The sequence below is a fragment of the Saccostrea cucullata genome, unplaced genomic scaffold, assembly GCF_032062105.1.
Source record: "Saccostrea cucullata isolate Sc308-1 unplaced genomic scaffold, CSIRO_AGI_Scuc_v1 ctg160, whole genome shotgun sequence".
Lineage (NCBI taxonomy): Eukaryota > Metazoa > Mollusca > Bivalvia > Ostreida > Ostreidae > Saccostrea > Saccostrea cuccullata.
This window is the reverse complement of record NW_026938254.1, coordinates 771402-793320: the sequence shown is the minus strand read 5'-3', so window position 1 is coordinate 793320 and position 21919 is coordinate 771402. Positions and strand designations below refer to the sequence as shown.

Genomic DNA, 21919 nt, shown 5'->3' with positions numbered 1-21919 from the left:
TGAGCAGTTTTTTCTTTGAATGTTAAAACATTAACATTGTTGAAATTAGATATGTTATAAACATTTAATTTTAACAAATAGATTTGAAGTAAGATGGTCTGCGCTAACTTTTCTAAAATGCTGACGAGTGACATACCTTAATTACACGGTGAGATTTTTTTTAAAGTCTAAGATCTCGCATTTCCTGCAACATAAAGGATATCTCACATGTTTGTATTTGTATGTTAAAAACATGACATCCTGATTACCGGCATGTTTCACATGTATGTTTCAAGGATGTTTTTATTTAGTTTGAAATATATTTTGTCGTGAATATTAAAACGTATTGATATTATACAATTGTTGCTTTTTTCAGTCAAAATGATAATTTGACCATCTAAATTACATGCAGTAATAACAAAATTCATACTGACTTAATTTTGTTGAATTCCGATTTTGTACAAATGTTAATTATTTTATGCAAAATATCTTTTTACCCCTAAATATCATCACATGAAATAAATATAGATAATGAACAGTATCAAAGCTCAAAAGTCCATTAAACAATACAAAATGGGAGCAGAGCACCTCCAAAACATCAAAAGTGGGATCAGGTGGCATGGAGGAGTGAGCATGCCCTGTGCTCCTTGTCATGATCGGGAAAATCCATCCACAATTCAGTGTGTAAATAATGGCTTAAAAATTAATCTAAAAACTTCAGTCAGCATTTGACTGAATGATTAATTGTATTTGCTGACAAGCTCATTGATCATTGATTGATTAGAGACTGTTAAAAGTGCCAAACTACTTGGTGTACATATAGATGAATGTGTAACCTGGTCTATACAAATTGAATTTCTATGTAATAAGCTTTCACAAAATATAGGTATTTTACGCCGTCTTCAAAGTTTTATGTCAAAGGCAGCATTGTTAAAAGTTTATAACACTGTTATTACTTAAGCCCTAGAGGGGCTTGAGTTATCTAGAACGATGCTAGGTCATCGATTTACTCAATTTAAAAACACGAAGATGTATTATTTTTGTAGATAAAAACATTTCTAGAAATAAAAATGAAGCTTATCTTAAAAATGCCTGTATATTCAAAGAAATTAAGTGTTAAATGTCGGATTCTATTCTACGACGAATGAACAATGAGTGAAGCTCCGCAGCCGCATATACAGAGATTTCGCGCTTTTCTTTGCGTAGGAATCTCAGGTAACTTTTTACGGTCGCCGACAAAGCATCCTTGGACGAGTCCACTGGTTACACTGGACATGTCGCTTAGCTAGATCAACCCGTAGTTATTTCTAAATTCAATATATTAAATTTGTTTCAGAATACATGTATTTTATTCAACAGAAGATTGAACTCAGTAGCCCTCATCTTATACCATTTTAAGATATTAATGACACTTCTTAGTTGACTTTCTACGGCTTGAGTATCTCTGACGTTTTGTCAGTATATACTTGTTTTTCCTCATTTTAACTATTGTTGCTCTGTTTGGTGTTCAGCCAAAAACAAGAGTTTTATTGATAGAATTTTTAGATTACAGAAAAGGGCCACTAGAATTATCATGAATGTGAAAGACATTCAAACTCCTGTTGACACTTTTAGTGCTCTTAAATGGATGCCTGTATATGATTATCTTATTTATAGAAAACCTGTGCTTGCTTTTAAAGTTATGAAAAGTATGACGCCAGAATATTGAATGTTTTTACTTATGTTGGCCAAGTTAGCTCAAGGGCAACAAGAAGTAGTGTTAGTGGCCTTTTATATATTCCAAAAGCACGAACTGAATATTATAAGCGATCCTTTAAAGTTTCAAATGCAATTTTATGGAACCAGTTGCCTGACTCCGTTAGAAACTGTAATTCTTTGGCTTCTTTTAAATCAGCATATCTGCAAAGTTATAATTTAAATAGGTGAAGAAATTGTTCTTAAATGAATTTTATCTATGGCACAGTATTTAATACTAGTAGTTTATTTATTAGTATGTACAAATATGTCTGATATAATATGCTATGTATATATTCTTTTTTTACTCTAGTTTCTACTTTTTTTTAAAATATATCTGTCTATAAATATGTTTTATACAGGACCATAATGTAAACTAGTCATATGTACTAATTGTGCTATCCTGTCTAAATAGAAAATAAATAAAAGAATTTATTATATCAACCATAGAACAAGTTTGCGAAATGATTACTTTAAACGAGACTGCTGATGTTCTTGTTTCATCATCTTTTTTGTCAATAATTTAACTCCTTTTAGAAAAGGGAATGTTAAATCCAAAGTCACAAAAATTATATGTAGACTGTTTATCATTTGAGGAAGATGATTTAAGGAATCACTGTCTAGTTAGCTCTACTGGTCAGAGACCAGAAGAGCTTATGCGATAGTAATGCGTCCGGCGTCCGTCCGTCTGTCCGTCTGTCTGTCCGTCTGTCTGTAAACAATTTTTCAAAATGCTACTCCTCCTACAGTTTTGGTCTAATTTCAGTATAACTTGGCACACAAGTAGACTACACTAAGATACATAATTCTGTGTATCGGTTTTTGATTTCGATGAACGGTGTTGCCGTGGTTACTAAAAATAGAAATTTCTGTGAAATTCTTTCAAAACGCTACTCCTCCTACAGTTTTGGTCTGATTTCAGTATAACTTGGCACACAAGTAGACTACACTAAGATACGTAATTCTGTATATCGGTTTTTGATTTTGATGAACGGTGTTGCTGTGGTTACTAAAAATAGAAATTTCTGTGAAATTCTTTCAAAATGCTACTCTCCTACAGTTTTGGTTTGATTTCATTATAACTTGGCACACAAGTAGAATACACTATGATACATAATTCTGTTTATTGGTTTTTGATTTCGATGAACGGTGTTGCCGTGGTTAAGAAAAATAGAAATTTCTGTGAAATTCTTTCAAAATGCTACTCCTCCTACAGTTTTGGTCTGATTTCAGTATTACTTGGCAAACAAGTAGAATACACTAAGATACATAATTCGGTATATCGGTTTTTGATTTTGATGAACGGTGTTGCCGTGGTTACTAAAAATAGAAAATTTCTGTGAAATTCTTTCAAAATGCTACTCCTCCTACAGTTTTGGTTTGATTTCATTATAACTTGGCACACAAGTAGAATACACTAAGATACATAATTCTCTTTATCGGTTTTTGATTTCGATGAATGGTGTTGCCGTGGTTACTAAAATAGAAATATCTGTAAAATTGTTTCAAAATGCTACTCCTCCTACAGTTTTGGTCTGATTTCAATATAACTTGGCACATAAGTAGAATACACTAAGATACATGATTCTGTGTATCGAATTTTAATTTTGATGAACGGTGTTGCCGTGGTTACTAAAAATAGAAATGTCTGTAAAATTGTTTCAAAATGCTACTCCTCCTACAGTTTTGGTCTGATTTCAGTATAACTTGGCACACAAGTAGACTACACTAAGAACATAAAGAGACTTTATCAACGATCATTATTCTATTTAGTTTCAAATCCCAGCTGCTTAAGTACTTTTCTCTTCCTTTGCTATAAGTTCAAACCAGTAGAGCTTCAGTCTCGACAGAGACTTCTGGTTTTGAGAGTATGCCAGGGCATCAACAATAGTGGGAAACATGGGATAATTTGCATAACGGGCGAAGCCCGTTATGCTAAAATTATCCCATGTTTCCCACTATTGTTGATGTCCCTGGCATACTCTCAAAACTAGACAGTGATTCCTTATATTTCCATTTCATTGTGAAATAAAATTGTAGACTTAGACATTAAGAATGTAGACTAATCGATTTAAATTACACGAGGACTTCCATGCCAATTTCAATAGTCCTCCCACACTGACGTCAAACACAAAGGCAGCCGCACGAGATTTACATGCATATTTGGCCTCCTTAGCGTCAGACACAGAGACAGATGCGCACGAGATTTGCATGCGTATTAGGCCTCTTTAGCTGCTGATCTATCGACCTGCCTAATTTACATTCCGGCAGTATTATCAGGAAATCAACTCCGCTTACTTTCAAAGGATTATTATAGAAAAAAAATTTAGAAATGGAAATATAATGATTTTAATTGTGAAAAGGATTACACAAAATATACCACAATCAAGAAATAATTCCAAATCATGGCATAAATTGTTTGTTAAAATATGTCTATTGATTTTTTTTTCCTCGCCCTTTTCCTATACTGTACATAGTATAGACGCCTCATTGTCACGAAGATCGGAGTTTCCTGTTTGTATCACACTTTTTTTTATTTACAATGTATATCCCTTGTGTAGCCCCCTAACAAAGATCTGTACATGAGCCTTTTACTTTAATATTGCTAACTACAGGTGTATGATTATTTAGGGTATATTCGGGTAATTCCGGACAAAACTCACGTAAGCGTTGTTCGGTGGGAATAGCAGCGCGAAACTGATTGATGGGTAACCCAGTTTTGAATCGATGTGTGAATTCCATACATAATCCTCGATAAATAAATGTTTTAGATTGTTTTCCTTCAGGTCTTATTCAAATATTAGCAAAATAAAACGTATTGGCAGAGTGGGGTAAATCCGGACACAATGCGGGTAAATCCGGTCAGGCCAATCTTGTAATTGTATGGCGGCGTAAACGTGCAATGTCAAATAATAGCATATACAGTAAGTAATTAGATTATTTGTAAGATTTCAAAGATCCTCAGCTCTATTATATAAAGCATCTCAGTTGTTAATGCAGTTATATTCAGAGAGATTTAATTATTAAATTTCTAAGTATCTTACATCTCGTTTATTACTTTTGGACTTCAGAATCTATGAGGACGACCATTTGTTTTTGATGAGAGGGGAGTTTGCATTTGACAATAAATAATCTGTCCTTTAAAAGAATAAAACTATATATTATCAAATGAGAATAACATAAATAATCCGACCCTAATTGATATGTCACTACCCCCCCCCCCCTTTCCCCTTTACAAACACGCACATATGAAAAAAAGCATTCTCGGAATTTTATTTAAATGAAAAATGTCACACAGTCATTAGTCTCGTTTTCCCCAGACTCTCGCTCTCGAGACCTTGCCCGCTCGGGCAAAGTCTCGAGAGCGAGAGTCTGGGGTAAACGAGACTACACAGTCATTTACTTTTAATATTTGATCTCACAAATGATATTTGAAGAATTAAGTTGGTGGACAACTCGTTGAAGTACAGAATCGTCCGAAATCCTGCAGCCTATGGAACATCGCTGTTGTGGACCAACACGTTGATTCAGTACTACTGGGACCTCTTTAGGTTTTAATAACCATTTTGACCCTGGTACAATAGTAAACAAGTTAAATTGATGCAAAGCATCAAATCGGCCGCAAACAAAATTTAGCAGTAAAAAAAAATTCTTTCACATGCAAGGAAAGCACGTCAAGATATTCAAAGGAGAAATGGTTGAATCTTTTTTTTCAGCTTATCTTCAAAGCAAAGTAAATTTTTTTTTTTTTTTAAATTAATAAATAGACATTTTACCGCATTTGCTCATAAATAGATTCATCGACGTAAAAAAAAATAAGTCAATGATGAATGATGAGAATTTATTGCAAATGATGATGTAGCCCTCTCAAGATAAACCACGTGCTGATACCCTGGATCTTTGTCACGTGATAATGCCCATGGCTTATGCAGAGTAGGCTCTGCTGCAAGCCGCAGTGCAAAATGTAGGGAAATTATCTTTGCATCATTTGCAGTTTTAGAGCATATTCAAATCAATATTTTTACTGAGTTGAATATTCACCATGCACTTTTATCACGTCAACATTTTCCGGAATATCATGGCAATTTCCTTTCATATCTTACATACTCCCAGACCGGGGAGTTTCTGGAAAAAGAGCACCAAAGACCCAGATTTTGACATCATTTCCTGGTTGAACAAGATGAAGCAGAGTAATAAATGGGTAGGCTTTACCTGATTGGCTGAATTGAGGTATGTAAATATTTTCATTTTAAAGCAAAAATATTAATGTTTGAAATAAATGATGGAATGTGGGAATATTACAAAAATTCTAGAAATACCAGGGGAGATTGTAGGAGTGGGGATTGATATTTTTGGCAGGGTGTCATTTACTGCCGATCTCTGTAAGTTCTAAATAACTGCAAATTTGACCTATAAACGCCGCGGAACGGTATATTTTTTTTCGTGTTTTTAATAAGTGCTTAGAACGAACTTTCAAATAATACCAGTGATTTGTTTGAACGGGAATTAGTAAATTACTTGGAGGGCAAAAGGTTTGTATAGAGTTCTATGGGAAATTAATTGGTACTCTTTTCCCTTCTACTATACACTCTTTTTATATAACCATAAATTATCAATTATCTGACGAGAAATGATAATGAAATTGAAATATAATAACAACAGTTAATGCTAATATTAAAGCAAGTTTTTTTTTTAAATATTTTACTCATGATTTTTACTTTTTATCAATCAAGAATTATGACTATAATGAAAAATAACGTCTCATTTCCCCATGTGCACTTTCTAACTCAACCACGAATAGGTCGGACGCTGCTGCGGCCGATAACAAAGACGATACTATTTTGGCATCTCATTCTGTCCGTTTTAAATATGCCTTCTTATATGGCCCGTCTAATATTGGCGTCGCATTACAATCATATGGATTGTTTTCTTCATGTTGGAGCTTATACCCTGCCCCCACTGCAGTCCCCAGTGGTGCATTCCGAATTTCCGACGGCCCATATTAAGTTGTGGATGACTAAAATTGGCATCTCTGCGGAAATGTAAAAAACTGAAATGGATAAGATGTAGGAAGAATTTATTATGTGTATGCGTGTCACTATGTGTAGATTAGAGTATTTCATAAGTATAATTTTTAAATAAATATTTAGAGCGTATTATGGGCACCTTATTTTGTACTTTGAAATTGTAAAAAATTATAGTATCATCACTCACTCTTAAAAAGAGCTGCTTTATAGGGGAAAAAGGGGGGGGGGAACAGAGTATTAAATATATTTGAGCTCTTCCACTTTATGACTGTCCCGTCATGTTACTATAGACTTGATTTACTCTTCGCCCAGCTCACATTTTGACCCCTGTTTTATTATTTTTTTTAAATAATCATTTTTTTTTAGTAGATTGTAGATAACTGTAATGGACATCACCCACCCACACCTGCGCACACACGAGTTGATGATTATGAAAGCTTTTAAAATTCTTTATCTGTGTCCGAGAATTTTAGTTTGAGACCCCCTCACACCGTTTCCCTAGCTGAACTGTAGCTATACGAAAAAAAAAATTACATACTCCGGTCTGTCAATAGGCTGATTTTTTTTTCGGAGAGCTACAGTTCTGCAGCGACCCTTTTTCCCCAGTGCGTGACTCTGCATGAGTCTCTGTAGCATACAACATATAATACATTCTTGAAATTAATTTATTATGTATGATATTATGTAAACAACTCATTCAAAAGGCCTAGTTTAGAATTTCGTAATCTTATAGATTTAATGTAGGCCTAGATGAAAATAAATCACATAGAACTGCTAAAAGAACACAATATAACTATGTCCGCAATTACCCTCACTTAATTTTTTTTGGTAGGGTAAATCCGGACAATTAATTTTTTTCATTTCAAGTTAAAATTTGGCATAAAAATATAATATCACATAAATTTTTTCGATGTTTAACTTCTTTAGAACTAAAACATTACAGTTATTTAAATATTTTCATTTAATACTTACTTGTTTCGTAGTTTTTTTCACTCTGGTCTCTGGTTTAGGCAAGTTGAATATTCCCGCAAACCGACAACAACACCAAAACAGAAAGTGCAAAGGTCATTTTATTGACGTCATGCTAAATAATCGGGAATTCCCTTTGATTATAAATGAATATGATAGAAAAGAATAATGGTTTTATTTTCCGAAATGATACACACAATTCAGAGAAAATAAGACGATTTTCATTGACGATAACATAAAACAGAGGCATTTTATTTCTGTCCGGAATTACCCGCTGTCCGGAATTACCCGAATATACCCTACTGAGCGGTTTCAGCTTTAATCTAAAATGCAGTGCCGTCGTTCATGTCATACTCATTAACATCAACTATAGTTTTAAAGCAAAATGTTGATAATTATTATCTGATAATAAAAGCTCTCTTAAATAAATAAAACAATAGAATTACACAATTGATAATTGAATCTGCTGCAAGCGATTAAAATCGTTTTGGAAAAAAAAATGTAAATCATATTTCATTTTTAGTCGGGCTTATTGCTAAAAGAGCAATTGCCGGCTTATGTGATCCTGTTCAAGGCAGGAAGTCGACCCCATTGTCGCCATTTTAAAGTTACGAGTAAAAATATAGTTCTTGCTATCAACCGCTTTTGAGATAATACAAACGCTAAATAAAGCATTGCAAAAATAAAACGAAGTTTTATCTTTATAAAACGTCAGTAGTAATGACTTTGAAAATTTCAGTTCTAAGTCAAAGAACATAGTTCATCAGCGTAAGGATTTTTGATAATCAGTGTTATCGTAGTTCTCATCACATACGAGGTAAAGCAGGAGAGGGAACCAGACTGGCCTGTTTGTTTACATTCAGCTGCGGTACCAGATTAATTCTGATTCTGACAAAATCGAACCGTGGTATTAGGATCGAAAAACTCACTGTCAGTGTCTTATCATTTATATTGATAGTTTTAAAATACTTTTTTCATCAGAATATAAACGTATGATTCATGTAAGAAATTCATGCTACTCTGTAAATGAGCCCGGCTCTCTGTACTTCTGAGTACTTTGATTTTCCCTGGGAATCACTTGTAAAGGTTTACAAAATCATTTTCCAGATATAATATCGGTGCAATTTAATTGTATTTTATTCAACCATAGTTTTTCTTTTCCCAAGAAGTCTTTTTTTCTGTTGGGGTTTTAAAAAAACGATGTTTTCATGTTGAGTTGTGGTCTAAAGGATGATAAATAAGGAAATGTTTTCTTTCTTTTAGTTTATATAATTATTACATGTATTATAATTAACACAGTTTATTCACCGTTATGGAAATTTGTAAGATTGAAAAAAAACTATGAATATATTATAATAAGATTATACGATTTAGTCTGTCCTCCACGATTTTTAAAAAAAAAATTATACCGTTATTAAATGTATTTTATGGGGTTTTTTTTTTCCTATTTTGTCTCCCACTTCTCTTTTTTCAAACATGTATATCATTATTATAATTATACCTCTGACCTGATTTTATATACTGTAAATAATATAAACATTGTGTGCATTATATACTTAGATGGTTTTGAGTGAATAAATAAACTTGAATTTGAACTAGTATTCAATCAAAAAAGGAAGAAAACTTATGAGCTTACAGATTAACAAATAGATTTTTTTTAATTTTAGTTGAATTATTGAAAAGAAGTTGCATGCAGCAAGAAGCACGCGGAAAATATTTACAATCCTTACTGACATCAATGCTAAATGATATTTTTCAAAACATAAATATAAAATCTTAAACACGGTGTACAAAATGATTGTCGAGGCAGAAGAAAAATATAACTATACATAAAAGCAAAAACACGTAACGAGGATTACATCTTAGATGCAAAAGAACTTTACAGTGTTCTTTCAATTTATATACATATTGATACTGAGGACAAATAAAATATCCAGGAGGCAAGTCGAAAATTTAAAAATGCTGTTTTGGCATATTTAAAATATCGATACTAAGGAAATATTTAAAGTGCAGAAGAAGAAAAAAAATGCACCGCGGAAAAGTCAAACAGCTTTAACCAAAACGGAATAGTATGGATCCCAAAAAAATTTAAACAACTGGGACAAACGCTACAAAGTGTGGATTATGGATCCCAAAGGAAGCAAATCTTCGAGGACTTACGTATTTATCCCAAAGAAAGTAAAACAATGGAAAACGAAACAGCACGGCATTGATACAAGATGAACAATAAAGACAACGAACAGTTGATCACGCTCAAAAGTCCGTTAAACGACACAAATTAGGAGCAGAGCAAACACGGACCTCTGAAACATCAGAGGTGGGATCAGGTGACAGGAAGGAATAATTAAGCACCCAATGTCAATTAACATTTAGAAATATCGACGACGTGTTGTCAATTAACAATGTTAATTTCCATTCCTATGTCGATACAATATATTCTGGTGAGCTTGAGATAAAAGATACCACAGAGTCTGACACATCTGTTTCATACTTGGATATTTTACTTGAAAAAGACGTTAATGGTAATCTAACAACCAAACTCTATGATAAATGTGATGACTTTAATTTTTCTAGCGTCATCTTCCCTTACTTATGCAGCAATATACCTTCATCACCGGCAAACGGGGTTTATATATCTCAGTTGATTCGATACCTTAAAGTATACTCTACGTGCGAACAATGCCTTAAGGGGGATGTACGGCCACCTTCAGTGCAGTAAGAACAAAATGTAAACATTTCTTCAAATGGCTAAAATACATTATGTTTTGATCAAATTTGAAGTCCTAATGATAAAGATACAATAAATATGCATAACTGAATGCACATTGTGCATGTATAATCTATACTCATGCAGAAAAATGCTTTTGATATGCTCTTTAGAACTGCGCAACTACAGAATTCAGCAGAGCCTTAAAAAATCCAAAAAAATATGCAAAGCGTGCATTAATGTTCTCTCTACAACCATTTGTCAAGAAAATGTCTAAATTTTGCACTTTTCAATGGTAATTTCAAGTTCAAAACATGGTACTGTTGTCTTCAAAATGAGTGTAAAAAACCATGAAAGTAGTTCATGGATAACAGCACGTGGTCTATTTTTAGCACAGAATTTTGTTTTCCAGACCTCTTCTTAATACGGAGGCACATAATAATCTTAAAAAGTAGAGGAGAATTACAGTTGCAAAATGTTTCAAATGATAAGCACACTTTTAAAAGAGGAAATGTGTTATAGTGTGGCTTAAAGTAATTAGTATTATTATCGAACAGTTGTTAAATACTTGTTGGTATAAAAAAAAATTCTTAAACTCTTTGATTCCAGATAAGGAAAAATGAGCGCCATCAAATTTAAAAAGTCTGCCACAGATAACTTATTTTATCTTTCAAATGAAACACAGAGAAAATTGGACCGGTCGGCATAGGATGCTCACTCCTCCATAGCACCTGATCCCACCTCTGATGTTTCGGGGTCCGTGTTTGCTCTGTTCTTATTTTGTATTGTTTTTTTGGACTTTGAGACTGAATACTGTTTGTTATCTCCCTATATTCCTTCTAAACACAAAATCGATATGAATGACCTTGTTTTAATACCTACTAGTATACTGTGTCAGAAAAACATTTACAAATACAAATTTCTTCACATGCATCGAAGTACCATTTGAATAGGAATGAAATCATTCAGCGTGGGTTAGGAGATTTACTGAATGAAAAATACCTTTTTTTCTATTTGCCCATATTGTCAAAATTACAATTTTACAGAGTAAAGAAAAAATCAACATGATTAATTATTTTAGACCATCTTTAAAATGACGTTTGGTGGTCCTCCCAACTCAGACAAAAATTATTGGGTCCGTATTTATAGGTGAGAAAAAAACTTCCTCAAAATTTAAACATATTTGTTGACGAAAAAAAGGATAAAAAATATCATGGAATGTAAAAAAAAAATTGAGTCGGGTCATTTCTGGAAGTAGGTTGGGAGAAAGGGCAACCAAATATTTTTATAAAACGTGGTCTTAACAATATAAGGCTATAGTACATGTTCCATCACATACTTAGTAATGCAAAATTTCTGAGCATTGGCACTATTCAGAAAAACAAACCGTCATAGAGTTTTGGGGGGGGGGGGGGGGTTAGCCTCTCACGCTTTTTTTTTGCGAAGATAGACATAGCATAATGCAATGGACCTTTCTTTGCAAACATTGTGCTCGCTTCTAAATTTCAAAGAAACAACTCAGTGTATTTTCCCAAACTTCGTATGTTAGTGAGAGCTTACAACATGGTCAGCATAATGAGACGTGATGTGTTTTTTTGTCCAAACATTACTCCATACAATGTGTGGGTCATCGCAAACAATCTAGCTATTTATGTGAGGTGTCTGAAGGAAATCCTATAACTGACTATTTTTTCTATCTAACTGCTAAAAAACATTGACAGGTGTACCAACTTTTCGAATGTAATACATTTAATTACAATTTGTTTTTCATGCACAGTATATCGTTTAACATTTTTAAATTAAAAGCTAAGCATCCTCCTTGCAGAGCCCCATTTGAAAATAACTTCTATCGCCAAAGAAAAGAGACCGGCCGTAAACACATATGTTTAGGACATTTTTAATCTTTTTTCTTTAGTTTTGGAGAAACCAACAAATTATCAAGACTTGTTCCATGAAAAATTAAATATAATCATGGTAATAAACGAATCTATTCACATTAGATATATGCACATGCCAACCACGTGCTCAGTGGAATAATATGAGCGAGGAAACTCGAGCTTTAAACAGAACAGTTTTTCCCGATTTGCTGGTTTGGGGTTAAAATTGCATATTTTCATTAATCAGACGGTGCGATGCAACAAATAAAAGTAGTAAGTTATATAACCTTAGGATTATTACTTAGTAATTTCTTGTTTTGATGTTGTTATGGACGCATTTATTCTAAATTCAATGTTTTTTTTAACTCTGTGTGACAGAGGAATGGCGGACGCAATAAACATATGACCTCAAGAAGACCCCCATATGAAAAATGAAATTTACAAGAATTATGGATAATAACAAGAAAAAAGCGAAACAAATGGTTGTAGCCATATTATCAATGAACCGAACTGACATCATTTTCGATGCATTTATCATCTCAAGAATGCTGTAGCTGCGCAGTTCTAACCTGATTAATTTCCTCCTAATTAAAACAAAATAAACTCAATTATTTACTAATTTTGGTCTCTAACAGTAGGTTATGAGTACATTAGCACTTTGAGTAACTTTGAGCTAGTTTGGTAGAGTATTAAGAGTATTCTTGGTATTTCTTATTTTACACATGACTCGATCAAATATGGCTTGTACATCCCCCTTAAAGAAGAAATTTATTGACCAACAAGTTGTTGAAATAAGGAAATCAACATGCAATCTCGTTTAAAGTCCTGATTTAGCATTAGCAAATTCTATGGTCAATGTAATAACCGAATTGTCAGCAAATACAACATGTCATGAAATCAAATGCTGACTGACGTTTTTCATACTAACTGTCAGGGTACTTACAAACTGATTGTAAACGTTATTTCCCGATCATAACAAGGAGCACACGGCAATTGTGACTGGTCAGCAGGGAAAGCTCACTTCTCCATGGCACTCTATCCCACCTCTGGTAATAATTTATAGGTCCGTGTTTGCTCTCTTCCTGATTTGTTTTCATTTTTTTATAGGCATCTAGGCTTGATTGAGAAGCGAAGTATCTTTTTCGTATCAACACCTACTGCAACAGGGAACCTCGATTTGAAAGGTCTAATGCGAAGGAGCAGTCCCGCCGTGGGATTCAAACCCACGACGTATGTATCAACTCCTTACTCCAGAACTCTATCAAGCAAAAGCTACTACGCCATGCGGGCATTTCCTGCAAAAAGAACAGGGAATGTAACTGCTCTCAGGATGATTTAACAACGGGAACAAAACGTCAGACCAATGAGAACTATTAAAACAGCACAGGAAAAAATTCAGAGAAATTTTAACAAAGAGGACCAAAACAGTAAATAGCATTCGTCCCCGAGAAAGTTAAACGATAAGGACTGTAACGGCATAGCATGAGCCCAATGAGAACGTAAAAACGACGGGGAGTCAAAGCGTTTAACCATGTATCATAGAGAAAGAAACAGGGTCTGAAAAAGTCAGATTATGTATTCAATTAACTTGGACAAAAATAACACGGTATACTTCTTGTAGAAAGTAAAACAAGGGGACAAGAAAGACGAAGCGAGTGGATCATAAGGTAGGTAAAATAAAGATGAACGTTCACGTGGACCAAACCGCATGCAAGGCACGGATCCAAGCGTAATTTGAACCTGAGCATCGAGGACCTATACTAAGTATTACCCGAGTGCAGTACACATCAGAATTTCTAACTGGAATCAAATCGAAATGAATTATTCAGCATTTAAAGATATATTTGTTTGGTTAACCATCTTCTTAATAAGTAGAGCAATTTTTAAACCATTCATTGACTGGCGATCTGTAAAGTATACCAGATCTATTGTTTTGCTGCAGCTAACTGTTCTAGTAACCCATTATCAGCAGACATCGAATAATCAACGATTGCCATCATTAAGATTTTATTTAATGCAATTGAAAACTTATAACGAATATTAAAGATCCCTTATGTGCCCCCTGAATCACAAATGGTCTGAGTGGTCAAAAATTTTCATATAGTCTGAAAGAGAGATCGGCATTATTTACCTTAAAGTTTAAAATTTGACCCATAATTGCAGTAAAGTGTACATAAAAATGACACATAGGTAGGTCACCTAAAACTAAAGCCACCGCGTCTACTTATTCTATTATTATAAATGTGCAGTGAATTGGAAAATCTAATTAAGAAAAGTAGAGTAGTTAGGAATACACCACAGACTTGCTGATTCGAATAGTGCAATGGTCTAAGTATGAATTAAAAATCTGCCATTTTAAGTCTGTTGTCACTAGTTTGGGACCTCCTTTTCTGTTAGGAACAAAAATGTTAAAATTTGACATTAAGAATTTGAATTGACTTTAAATGATAAATAATATATATAATAAATTCATTTTTCAATTTTTGATCTTCGGGAGTTTGACAATATATTTGCTTTTTAAATTTTGTTATATATTTTTTTTAGATAGGTCACCCATCACGTTGTATGAATCCCGTTAGGCGTCTTTCCTCACTGCCATTCTTGATAAAATCATGAAATGTGATTATAAGTAATAAACAACGATTATTCAGTATTCATGGCGTTGTGACAAGCAGTATCTCTGCTGGTATTTTTTTTCCATTTCAACAGAACAATTGCTTTTATATCAGCACAAAAAAAAAACCCATAATAAAACCTTATCCAATGTTTTGCAAGTAAATACTAGACATGCTGCTAGATTGGGAAGAGTTTAAGTTTTGGTTCTTTATCATCGAAAAACGGTTCAAGTTCCATACTTCAATATATTTTGAATTTTTAAGATATTTTGATAGATGAAGGGAGAATATCAGAAGTATCCCCTCTGATATTTCGCCTTTGCTCCTGTCAGCCTCTGGAATACACTTTTGTGTAATGGAAAATTTGAGTTTTCTGACAAAATTCAGTTACGAATTCAATTGGTAGTTGGACAAAATCTGTTAATTTAACTAGAACAAAGGGAAAGGTAAGATGACTTATTAATTAAGTCGTGTTAACCTTTCCCTTTTTTTCTACCTACACACACCTGGGTAAGATTTTAGGAAAACAAATAACAATAAAGTTTTCTTTATTAGCGGAATTTAACACTTTTCACATCTTCCCTCTCAGTTCTACAAAAGAGAACGTCATTTGATTACAGGGATTTAGTTCAAAATCACAGCAAAAACTTCATCAGCTCCATAATACAGAGCGTCATTGGGATAACAAATTATTGCTGCGAACAAAAAATAGCTCTAATGCCCACCCTAGTAAGCAATAGCTTTTAAGCAATATAGAACAACATCGAAACAAAACAACACAAAAAAATTAAAAATTCAAAAAATAAAGCTGTTTTTGTCTCAATGCTGTATTCAGCACGTCATTGCAAAAACACATAGGTTTAAAAAAAACTGCAAAAAATGTAACATAGATTAAAAAAAAATAAAAATAAAACTTCATCCAGTGCACAAACCCACTCCTAGGTGATTCCAGTCGGCACAATAAAATGTGTGCGTCATTCTGAAATGACCGGGGGGAGAGTGGGCCCATGACTGACATTACGAAGGTCCCGCATCAGTTCATTGATTTATAATGAACATCATTGCTAGGGCCTTCCGATTATTATAATGTGATGATTAATAAACAGCGTGTTTAACACATGGAACTCTTCAATATAGTACAGAATGGTGTCTAAAATTCTGAAAAATAAGTGATTTTAACCCGTCATTCATTTTCAATAGCACATAGATAAAGTTTTTCTTACATTACTGACATTCATTAATTTTTCAGGGGAAAATTGTTATGCATAAAAAGATAGGAATAGGTGGGTACTAACAACAGGTAAAATGGTTTCAAAAAAAATCAGTGACTCACATACAAATCTTATTACTACACTCTAAATTAAAAGAAAATTGTATTATTACAAGTTAAAAAATACATTTCGATACTGCATGCATGATTAAACAATGAATACTTTCGGTATATGACTAGCTTTTGTAGCATTTTATAACAAACAATATAATCCTTTAAAATATTAAATTTTTTTCTACTATACTTTTATCACAGTCTACATTAAAACAGTGTAAAAATGTAGCACAGCTTAAGCATTATTTAAAATATTATTATTAAAATAAATCAACATTGTATATCTATAAATAAAGAATTTGTAACAGGAATAAAACCCTAAAACTAAAGTATATGTATGTAAGATCTACTCCACTTTATTTAATGGTTAACCAAGAGAATTATAACAATGCACTAGAGGTATGCAGACCGTTTACATGGTTTATAGTTATAAAGTCACTCCGCTGGTTAATTGAATATGGTTTTTATCCGTTCATAACGTGCGACAAAAATCCTGTCAGCAGGCACGTTCATCGATCTCTTGCCTTTTTGCGTTGGAAATAGCCTTTTTTGGAGTCATCGGAAGACAATTTTCTGCATGCTATTGATTTAATCAGGTGGCAATGAGAGGGGACCACCATAAGAGGCCCAGGGTTCTAAAATAAGCAGCGCTCTCTCTCTCTTTATCACGTACTTATCTCTGCAGGATTAGGTATGAATAGAATTGTATCAGCTAAGCTACTAGAAAATTCTCGAACATTTCTGTCTGACTACTTTTAAAGAGCTAAAATTAAAAATACAAAACATATACTCTCCGTTTCAAAGTAATGAATCTACCATATATGCATTTAAAAAAGGTATCTACATATTCCTTATAAAAAGTATTTCCCTGAATCACAATATAATAAAAAAAAATCATGTAAAATGAGACATATTCAGCTACATGTAATTTTACATATAGACAGATATTTCCTCTGTGAAATCAATTCATGATAATTCCTGTTTTATAAGTCGTTTTTGCATCAAATGACATTTTAGCACCGATATCAATTCTCTCTTTGGACAGCTAGCTCTCTCCTAAAAATTCTCTTAATTAACATTTCTAATCAAGATATTGTCAAGGTTGTCCTTTTTTCTTCTTCTTTAGGTGTCTTGGTTTATTCATTCTTCCAAGAAAACATTATAACATTGTCTTGTTTCGATCGTTTCCCCACTTATGCTTCAGAATTTTAGACACCATTCACACGTTTTTGGCAAATCATACAACTTTCTTGGCCTCTCTGTAGCGACGTTCGTACTCCGCCAGCGCCTTTGTCTTGATTCCACCCGCTTTCATGAATGGACAGAAAGTGTTAAATAGCTTGTCCCAGTGGTTGAAAAATGGCTGGAAGTTTGTCATTGGCTTCAAGTGGTGCATATCATGCTTAGGGGCACCACCAACCACCCCGAATGGTTCCCAGTTATGGATACAAAAAGGAAACTCGTACCCAATATGTGCCTCCACACTGACAACGATACTTAACAGCATGTAGAACCAGGTCGTCATAGGGTGGCACTTGAGGAACCACGAGTTGGTGGTGGTCAGGAAACCCACGGTGACTAGTTCCCAGGGATGGAGGTACTGAGTTACCCACACAAATGGACTGTTGTAGCGGTGGTGCACAGCGTGGATGTGCTTGTACAGAAAACGCACCTTGTGGTGGGACCAATGCCACACATAGTACTGGAAGTCAAAGATGACCAAACTGGCAATTATGTGCCAGAGAAATTCCGACATGGTGGGAGCAAGGTGTGGAAGCGGGGTGGGCGGGGCCCAGATCCACTGTCCGACGGCGGCAGGGAGGACGAAAAGCACATGATTCCAGAAAGTCAGCTGCAGGGTATCGTAAACTTGTGATAGCGTTACTTTTTTGTCCGTCTGAATCTTGTATTTATGGATCCATGGTAACCGTTCGCCGAGGAGATCGGCAATCATGAATGGGGTACAGAAGGAGAAATAGAACACTACGGAGAGAATAACCGGGAAGAGAGGGGATGCTATGTACTCCTCCCTGCCAATCCGAAAATCCCAAATGTATTGTAGTATCCGGTGGTTGGATTTGGCGGTGTAATTTCCATGTAGGGCACCGCTTAGTAGGTCAGATGTATTCCAGATTCCGCGACCGAGAGCTAAAAGATCTACAAAGCTTCCCGACGACATTTTAAATGTACGAGTCACATTTACAGCTGTTCTTTAACGCTACTCGTGTTTTAAATGAATTTTGTAAATAAGAAACAATAACACAACCCCTCTCTCCCGGTTTTCACGTAGCCGATGGTTTAGATTCGTTGGCTCGACTTCCCTTGATGTTTATTATTGACAAAAATAATCTACGTGGGGGCGCGCGAAGGGGACACGAGCTGCTCTCAAGATAACGAATTATTGAGGAATTTTGTACACATAGAGCAGCGTTACGTGCAACATAGCTGGCTACAAGTGGTCTTCTGAATGAACTTCATTTGAAATCTAATCTTTAAAAAAAATATACACACGAATACGGGGTTTCATTAATCAAGCTAAAGAAGTGGAGCAATATCTGTCTAATATTCCAAGCAACTTAATCTTTGTTCTACATTTGTCAAATTTTAAACGATACATTGTTTTTAAATATTGATTTAACTCTTATCTTCTTACAAATTCAATTTTTCTTATGCCAGCTGTGTCTTCTTCATTAAAAACATTGCATTTTGTCATTGTCAAAGTAAAGACTTTAAAAGTTTTAATATAGCCTAATTAAAACGTGTAAAATGTTCTGGGAAAAAATTAACAGAGAGAGGGGGTTGATATTTAAACAAATATATTTGTTTTTGAAATTGAAGAATTAATTAATTGTGAATTACGAATTAATATCAGTATAGGTTATGTAGTAATCTAGCTCAAAAATAAAACTCCATATATGGTAAGTTTGATTTTTTTTTTCTGAAATACCCTTATAAATACATGATTTTAAAAAATTTAAATGAAATTTTACTTAACATTTACTTGAAACTTAAAGTTTAAAATATTGCCTAAAATGTGATTATATATGATCTAAACTACGCGTGTATTTATCCTGTAAGAAAAATAACAACCCTTTCACAAAGATAACAAATACAAAAAATATATATTAATATATTGACAAATTCCTCTTCATGGTGATTTAGCGTTGAATAGCTTTGAATGGCTCCTTTAATTAAAATGTACATAAATTTATCGATTTTTATATAAATATTTTTTTATTAAAAGAGTTACAATTTGAATTATATCAAGACTCTTTTTTATGCGTGGTTCATATGTATTGGGGATTTATTGTTTAGGTATTAGTTTATTACTTTTCGATCGTCTTTTTAATGTGTACTTTTTTTATGCAAGGATGATATCTGTTCAAATATTTGTTCCTCTACTTTCGTTATAAATATCGTGCAAAATAAACAAATGGATTATTTATTGCCGAGTAAAAACTTGAAACTGAAATAGATTTATAATGCAATTCATAATTGAAACACCTTTTCAGAAAATCAAGTCAATGCTCTATCTTTATTTATAGTGATTGATCTTTATTTATAGTGAATGAAACATAGTTACGAGGAAAATGAAGCAATATTTACCTGTGTGACCTGGGGTCAAACATACCTTGTCCCAATTCCTTCTTATCAGGGTGCACGAGTGAACATAATGGGATCACACCATTCGTCCAAAATTCCAAAGTTTTTGGATAATGAAATGATAACCATGCTCTTACACATGCAAACAAACATGCAGTGAATCACATTTTCGATCATAAATATGTGTATTATATTTGGGATGAAAGATAATTTTCTTACTACGTTGATTTGTTTCGAAAGAAGAAGATAGTCATCCCAGTGATTAATATTAATTATTATATTAGATAATTATGACAAGAATATTGACGTATAGATTGTTAAGGCAACTCTACATATTTTGAATTCAGCTACCTTTTAATATAAAGACATATAATTACATAATAGTGTTGTTGGCTCTATCAATGAATATGTAATTAAAAAAATATTTTTTAAAATTGATTGGTTGTATTATTCGAAAATTGTTCAATCATATATATATGTGATCAGTGTCTGTATAGAATTCAACACCACAACTCTAATTTCTAGAAACTTTGATTACGTGCGGTGGTAGCAATTTTCTATCTCTTTAATGCAAGTTTCACTTTTTGTTTATATAAGTACGTTGGTATATTGTACAATATGTAAATATGGGCGTCATTATCTGCAAAATAGTAATGATATCATAAGGCAACAAGTATAGTTCAAATCAGTCCCCTCTTCTTCTCGACTTTAGTGGACTACATGAGAGAAAATAGTGGTTTAATGAGATTTATTGGAAAGGGCTATCAACATAACATGTATCACCAAACTAAATTGAAAAAAAAAAGTTGAATATAAGGAACAGTGATCGATGGTTAAAAAATCCAATAAACATACAAATTTGTAGACAAGGCATAAAACACGGTTGCCCAGAAGATTTAATTCCAAAGATAGAATCAGGGGCCCGTTTTACAAAAGAACTTACGACTAAGACCAAAAAGTTTAGATGTTTGTAAAATTTTGCAAAATTAACCATTCTCTTTAAAATTGTTTCTGTAAAAATACCACATTCCTTTAAAAAAGTTAAAATAATTTTCGATATAAAGGTAATCTAAAAAAGTTATATGAAGAATTAAATTTGGTCTTAAGTCGTAAGTCCTTTTGTAAAACGGGCCCGTGGTACTTAGAAGGAGTAAACATCCCCTGTTGACTGGTCACACCCGTTGTGATATATATTTATTGACGAGGTATTGACGGTATATTATATTCCAAGTTCACTGGAACATATAGAGTAGACATGTGAATTCAAAGAAGTAACTATTGTTAATTAAAAAAAACATTTCGTTGAAGGCTACAGCAAGTGGTTTCTTCTTCTGACGTAGAAGTTTTTGTTTTTTGAACATATTTTATTGACAACATGTCAAAAGGATTGGACACAAGTTCCAAAAGCTTAGATAGTCCTCTCCCATACATAAAATCTCAATAGCCATACAATATTTACAAAGTTTTTCAGTTTTACAATAATATACATGCATATACATCAACAAGATAAAATTCCAGCTTATGTTATAATACAGCAGATCACATATATGCAATATTTACTTTTTATAAAATATTTACAAATGTCTTAAAAAGCAATTTTCATTAAACACAACACAAATACAATGTACATTTTATATTAGCGGAGAAGTCTACTGCATTTCAAACTGTCCTCCTTCACGTTTACCTGTTAATTCGTTAAAAATTTTAAACATGCTTACTGTCGAGTAATTCTTATTCGCGAGTCTAGCGCCATTCCTTTTCGCGCGAATATTTCTCGTCGCAAAGCATGTTTTTAACTTTATATTTATTTTTTATGTTGTCTCGAATCAAAACTTAAGAAATTGTCAACATACAGTTAATTCTCGATAAACCGCCGCCTTTTGTAATTTAGAAATCATGGCGGTTTAACGAATTTTGGCGATGAATTGAATTTCCCATCTTTTGGGAAACAAAAAGTATCTAGTATTTAAGTTGGATATTAACATTAGCATATAAAACAACAGCAATTTGCCAACAAACCTATGTAAACTAAATCGATCATGCTTTATTGTTGTGAACCCTATATACTAAACCTTTGACACACT

General features: G+C 33.4%; 1 protein-coding gene across 1 annotated transcript; it reads right to left on the bottom strand.

Annotated features, from left to right (window-relative positions):
* Nucleotides 1–15439: 15439 nt before the first annotated feature.
* On the bottom strand, nucleotides 15440–18578 carry LOC134249803 (cholesterol 25-hydroxylase-like protein 1, member 2). The gene has a single exon (XM_062732168.1). It carries the CDS (start codon nucleotides 18409–18411, stop codon nucleotides 17470–17472), a length of 942 nt encoding a protein of 313 aa, XP_062588152.1. The 5' UTR covers nucleotides 18412–18578; the 3' UTR covers nucleotides 15440–17469.
* Between the last annotated feature and the right edge of the window lie 3341 nt (nucleotides 18579–21919).